Source organism: Cryptomeria japonica, chromosome 9 (genome assembly GCF_030272615.1).
Source record: "Cryptomeria japonica chromosome 9, Sugi_1.0, whole genome shotgun sequence".
In the NCBI taxonomy this organism is placed as follows: Eukaryota; Viridiplantae; Streptophyta; class Pinopsida; order Cupressales; family Cupressaceae; genus Cryptomeria; species Cryptomeria japonica.
The window spans coordinates 247,352,663-247,359,429 of NC_081413.1; the positions used below are offsets into that span (position 1 = coordinate 247,352,663).

General features: G+C 33.8%; 1 protein-coding gene across 1 annotated transcript; it reads right to left on the minus strand.

Moving 5' to 3' along the window:
- Nucleotides 1-634: 634 nt before the first annotated feature.
- LOC131049989 (serine/threonine-protein kinase D6PKL1-like) lies at nucleotides 635-2,124 on the minus strand. The gene is made up of 3 exons (XM_059211572.1): nucleotides 1,490-2,124; nucleotides 1,232-1,376; nucleotides 635-1,099 (listed from the first exon to the last, which is right to left on the minus strand). Exons 1-3 carry the CDS (start codon nucleotides 2,122-2,124, stop codon nucleotides 635-637), a joined length of 1,245 nt encoding a protein of 414 aa, XP_059067555.1.
- Between the last annotated feature and the right edge of the window lie 4,643 nt (nucleotides 2,125-6,767).

A 6,767-nucleotide genomic window follows, 5' to 3' on the forward strand; every position in this document is an offset into this window, starting at 1 on the left:
ATTTCTTTTCTTCAACTTATAAGACAACATGTTCAATTCATTTTCACATTTTCACACTCCTTATGATAAGCCACTACATGAGATTTGAAACCTCAAACGAATAAAGTGTAATCCAAAAAATATACATTCTAATTCTATGAACTATGAAAAAATAATTTATTCTTTTATAATTGCCACCAATATAAACCAGCTTAAAATTCCTATTTAGCTAATTAATCGGCCTCTGTAAATTATTAATCTACCATCATAATTTTAAAAGATAAAGTTATAATATTATTTGAAAACCAAACATTCTATAAACCAGCTTAAAATTCCTATTTAGCTAATTAATCAGCCTATGTAAATTATTAATCTACCATCATAATTTTTAAAGATAAAGTTATAATATTATTTGAAAACCAAACATTCTATTGAAGAGTGCCTACCGTGAGGATTATTAGCCATGAAATGTTTTGAAGAGGCCCTTAAAACAAACACTATAGTGTTTGCATGTTTAATGAATTTTAAGTACAATTTACTCATTTTCTTTAAATAAATGGTAACAAGTTCTTCTTTAGCTTGAATGAATCAGCTAAAGAGATAATATAACGGATGAATAATCTCTCTTAGGCTGAGACAAGTACAATCCCATTCCTCACCAAGATTCTTCTCGTACTTGAAGTTCAGCAGACGTTATAGGCTTGATATGAAGCTTTGGTAAGCTTGGAGGAGTTCTTGATAACACAAGGGGCCATTTAATGTCTTGAAAGAATGCATGCTTCTTGATATCAGTTGCTCCGCGCTTGCGACCAATACGCTTGTCAGGCTCCTTAACCAGCAAGGCTCTTATTAAATTCTTAGCCTCCAGGCTTACATGAGGAATTGCAGGAAAAAATAATTCCTCATCCACTATATTGCTGATGGTATCCGCTGTGTCCCACCCTATGAAAGGAGTGCTTCCATAGAGAAGCTCATACAAGAAAACTCCCAGTGTCCACCAGTCCACTGCATTTCCATGCCCCTTTTCTTCAACTATCTCTGGTGCTAAATACTCTCGGGTTCCAACTATTGAATGAGACCGCCCTCTCCACGGTTCTGCAACGAAGTCAATTCCATGGTGCTTTTTTCCTTGCCCTTTGCTTAAGAAATATGCAAGAAACCGGGGCTTCAAGCATTTCTTGCATGGCCTTGAATCATCTATATCACCGCTCTTCTTCTTGTGTCTGCAAGAGGTGTCAAGCCTAGGCCTCACGTGGAATGATTGAGAGAGATCGAAGTCTATGAGCATAAGGTGACCATCTTCTCTCACAAGCACATTTTCTGGCTTAAGGTCTCTGTACACAATTCCCAGCGAATGAAGGTATTCTAGTGCTAATAGAATCTCCGCGCAATAAAACCTAAAACAGTCACAACACATTATGTAAGACATTTGATATTGAATTTTTTTATGTATTTAAGAAATTGAATTAATGGAAGAGAGAGAGAGAGAGAGAGAGAGAGAGAGATGTACTTGGCAATTTCCTCGGGGAAGAAACCTCCTATCTGTTTTCGTCGAAGTGAATTCAAATCCCCAGCTGGGCAATACTCAGTAACAAAATAAAATTTGCCCCCTCTTTCACAATGGAAATATAATGTGGGGAGAAGTGGATGGTCGAGCATTTGCAGCAACTGTATCTCGTTTTTCATTCCTCTGACATTACTACCGCCAATCTCCTCAACTTTGACAGCAAAATATGTTTTTGTGCCCCTCAACTCAGCCAGAAAAACACTTCCAGCGCCACCACCGCCAATCCTCTTGATCTTTCTGAAGTGGGAGAGTTGTAAATTTCCGTCGCGGTTCTTGACCGCATCGATGGCGTCCCAGTGTGGAGAGTTGCGCGTGTGATAGTATTTACTACGATTGTTGTTGCTGGTGCTGCCATGACAGCAATATGCGTGGAATTTAGTAGCAGTATTTTCTGTTCGAGAAGCAGATGAAATAGCAGAGTCACTAATGGCTGAGGAAACTGATTGCTCACAAGTCGAGAGATTTGGCTTCTCTGAGGACTTTTCAATTATACTTGCAGAGTGAAATAGTTTAAACTTGACGATTATCTGTGCCATTGTCTTCTCAAATGATGATTTCGAATGTTCCGATGTCGCCATTGCGAGGCCTCTTCCAATCGAATTCCAAAATTGAATAGGATTGGAATTTTGAGATTTAAAACCTTGACTTATATATATATACCTTCCTTGAAACAACTTCTTCACTTAATAAGTCGTCCGAGTTTAAAGTTAAGAATAAAGAAATGGAAGGTGGACGAGGTCTAAATTTGATTGCCCTATGGCTGTATTTAAAAAGAATTCCATAAAATAAATTTAAAATTGTAGAAATGTTTTTCCATATTACAAAGTGTTTTTTTTTGGGATAACGTTAGATATGTCTTAATCTTTGAAGGACAGCTTCTAATTCGTAGCCATCACAAATATGCTTTTGTCTAACAAATTTAGATCATCAAGAAAGATATAATAAATATAATTTTCTTTAGCTTAATATTAATAAATTGATTATTTGAAATAAGTATATTATTGGCTTAAAGATATAATGACATTTTTGGTTAGAGGATATGCTACATTAAATATAGCTTCATTACTTGGTCTTTTCCTTACATGGATTCACCTATCATAAAAATAAAATATTTTAAATTATTTTATTCAAAGAGAAAAATATTATAATGTCAAAAATAATATATTTTATACATTTTTTCAATTAATCTTAATGCAATTACTATTGTGTAAAATGGTACATTTCTTATTTGAATCTATAGAATATATAAAAATTTGAAAATAAGTATTTGAAATAGGTTCTACAAAATTGTGAATATAAATTATTCATGAGGCCAAATTCAGCATTACAGATCTATACTCTCTAACATAGCAATGTAAGAAGTGTGTTAAACTAGTATTAAGAGAGCTCAAAATCATTAAGTTACTTTAATGTAGAAGTGTCAAAGCAAGATAGGAGAGTAGCTATTTATAAGTTAAGTTAAAGGGAGGAGGTGACAAATGCAATGTAAGAAGTGATAAACAACTTGCATGGCTAAAGATCACTTACAACCAAAACAATGTTCCAAACAATAGACAAGGATGAAATCCTAAGACAAACTAAGATCAATACAAATGTCTTAATCCTATCACATGAAACACATAAAAGAAGTCCATCATATGCTTTGCAAATTTTAAATTCCTCATGTTAAGGATTTGTTATCAATGGTCCTAATATGGGGGGCATGGAAATGTATATAGTGTATGTGAAAGTGATTATAGCGAATGAATATAGTGAATGTGAAAGTGATTATGCACCTCAAAGGAACTGTAATTGATGCATATGATAGATACAATATTATTAGTTCATATTTTGTAATATTGGTTGTAAGCCATTCTCTGACAGTGAGCTGTTATATTTTGGATAGTGAGACCATCTAGTTGTGGGCCACCCCGTATTACTATAATCGGTTACATAATATTGAGAGCTAATCCTCTGCGTGGTATTTTCTATCTTGGGTTTTGCACATATAAATCCATGTGTTATGTGGTGTACTGTATTTTTTTTACTATCCATTTTCTATTTTGCATCTATGTTATGTTGTGTGGATGGTTTTCGAAAAGTTTAATAAATTCAAGGGAATGTCGATTCACCCCTCCCCTCTCAGTATTTTAGATATATGTAATAATTGGTATCAAAGCAAGGTTCTTTACAAGAGAGTAATAACTTGAAGGAGAATCAAAAAGTTGAACATATGACACCTAGATCCACTTTAGATTAGGATAGATACCTAGATGCAAATGGAGAACTTATCAGTGCTCTTAAAGACATAGAAAATGTTGAAAATGAAAATAGAGATCTAAAAGAAAATGTTCATTTAGCAAATGAATGCATTAGAAAGTTAAGATAGCAAATCATAAAATTCAGAGAAAGACATAAGGAAGTCAATGAAGAGCTCAAGCAAGCTAACAACACTATTGCATATATAAAAGCCAAAAGAAAATATGATGAAAGAACCAAGGAGTACTTAAATAACATGGTTACATACAAATCATAAGAATGCAAAAAGATTGAACAAGAAGTCACAAATCCAAAATCTGATCTAGAAAAATCAAAGAAACAAGATGACAAACTTCAAATGAGTTCAAACAAACTTGATTAGATGTTAGCTATGCAAAGCTCTCTAGAAAACAAGAATGTCTTAGGATTTGAAACTAGTGAAAGTTAACAATGCAAGATAGAAAGCAAATTTGGACCACCTCTGGCAAAAGAAGTAGAATCTGGTAAGTTTGCTAAAGATGACAAAGGTAAGTCACCGATTGAGCAATAGGTAAGTAATAGAAACAATTCTTTTGATGGTTATTGTTTTAATTGCAATAAATTAGATCATAAAGCATTTGAATGTAAAAATAGAATGAATCAAAATATCAAACCTTTCTTCAGTAAATGTTATACTTGTAAAAATTATGGTCACAAAGCTAGTCAATGTAAAAAACATGCTATGATAGACCAAAATAGAAATAGTCCCTTTGTAGGTCATTGTTACACATGCAAAATGTTTCGATATAAGGCTAACTAGTGCAAGTCAAGGGAATGATAGATGCAAAAAATTTAACAAGTCTAGACACATTGTAAGATACTATAGAAGTGGAGAAGCTAAAACAAGTATTCCAGTAAAGAAAATCAACAAGGAAGATGTAAAGGTTGAGATGAAGAAAATTTGGAGGAAGAAAGGAGTTGACACTGCACCTATCTCTGGTGCAAACATTTGTTCTGGTAATTAAGAAGTGAAAATCTTTGGCCTAGGGGAAGAAAATCGTGAAACATATTTTCCCTACCAAAGAGCGCAAGGTTATAGTTACAACATGTTTAAATATGGGAATTAGTGAGGATTTCGATGGAAATCATTATAATACGGTGAAATATGGAGATCTAGAAGTCTCTGTGGACACAGACAGAATGAGTAATAAAAAAAGTGGTACTATACTATCTCTCTACATTTATTATGTGCAAGTGGGTTGAAAAAGGTTAAAAGGAGAACTCTCTAAGTTTTTTCTCATTTGAAGCTAAAGACATTTCGAAGAGATAAAGGGCAACTTAAGGGTTAGGGTTTCCTAGCTAGGAGCGAAAGGTATTTTTCATGCAAATTCATTACTTTCAACATCTACATCCATGGATACTCCTACTGTTGTTAATATTAACACTAAAGACCAACCTAGCTTCAATAAATACCCTAACAAATCACTTGAAAATGATTTGTCCAGGGTGCGCTTTCAAGCATTCCCTTTGGATTCCTACTGAATGTGGATATTAGGGAATACATTCATGTGAAGTTGGAAGAATAGAATCATGGAAAAATATAAAAACTATGGACATACAAGCTGATTGGAAATAATTTCAAAATAAAGCTAGAATATCAAACCCTTGTTGACAAGAAGATGAACATATGGGACCATTTTCCCAATTTTTGTCTTGATGATAAATGGGTCAAAATGGAAATGAGTCAATTTCATAATGAATTCATATGGCTTGAAGAATAATTCTAGATTATCAAGAATTTGATGAAGGTAGTCATCGAGTTAAGTGACATAGGTGCATTTTCGGCACCTAAGGCTACAAAGAACAAAGAGGTTGAAAAGTGAACCAAGGTAAACTTTGATGGGCATTCTTTATCCATTAGCACTGTTATAAATTGTGATGTGTAGTATGCATTATTGATGATTGGGAACAAGATCTACTTCACCAACAGGGAAAACTCTATTTCAACCACAATAGTCAATATAGTGTATGAAACGGTAGAGAAAAAAAATGATTAAGATTTGTGTGAGATTCTAAAACAACAATTTATTGAGAACCTGAAACAATACAAAGAGAAGAAGCATCCATTTGTATATGGAACCCTAGCACTATGCATCCTATTCTATTTCATGTAGGAGATTCCCAGAATTGAGAAGGTGTTTTGGATTCATAATATTCTCGTGGGACATTAGATTGGTGAATGATTAAGGAGCATTCAAGATTACAATGCGCAAGAAGAAGCATTTACCTCAACCTTCTTTGTTTTTCAACTTAAAATGCATAATAGAGTAAGGATTCCCAAATCTATCACATGAAAAAGTACAAAGATGATATCACATTTATAATTTCGATAGATAAATGTGTTATGGAAGCCTTTGTTCCAAGAACCAATTGGATTTTGACATTATGCTATGAAGTCTTAGAGGAGATGTTAGAAGGAATTACAAAATTTTATTAGAAAGTCTGGTAGATGAAACTCAAAAAGGGTTTGGGACTACTCAATAAAATTCCATGAAGATCAACATGGAACAAACTAAGAAAGAGAGGAAGAAAAATGTTCAAAAGGTCATTGATGAATCAATGAAGCAAGTCGGTGTCACTATCAAAGAAGTTGAGAAGGTAAAGAGATCTAGCAAGATAGTTGCATCATCTGGAACCCTTATCAAGGAGAAGGTGTTGGCAATACGAAGGAATTAATTATGTGTTGCATTGATGTTTTGTCATTGATATCAATAGTAGTTGTTATGATTGGTTACTGGCAGACAGATTTTGGTTACCGGTAGAAGAACTAGTGTTACTGGCAGAAGGGACTATCAATTGGATACTACCGACATGTTTGGATCAATTTGGTTTGATGTTTCTGGAGTATGTTTTGGTTATTTGGTATTGACTTGATGATCAGATGCTATCATACACTCTAGTAAGCCTATACTGGTAAGGGTTTAAGGTTTTACCGACAGAGCTT

Coding starts and splice junctions, on each gene's coding strand:
- LOC131049989 (XM_059211572.1), bottom strand. CDS start 2,124: ATGGCGACATCGGAACATTCGAAATCATCATTTGAGAAGACAATGGCA. Junction 1,377..1,489: donor TTCCCCGAGGAAATTGCCAA/GTACATCTCTCT, acceptor TGACTGTTTTAG/GTTTTATTGCGCGGAGATTC. Junction 1,100..1,231: donor ATCTCTCTCAATCATTCCAC/GTGAGGCCTAGG, acceptor CAAGGAAAAAAG/CACCATGGAATTGACTTCGT.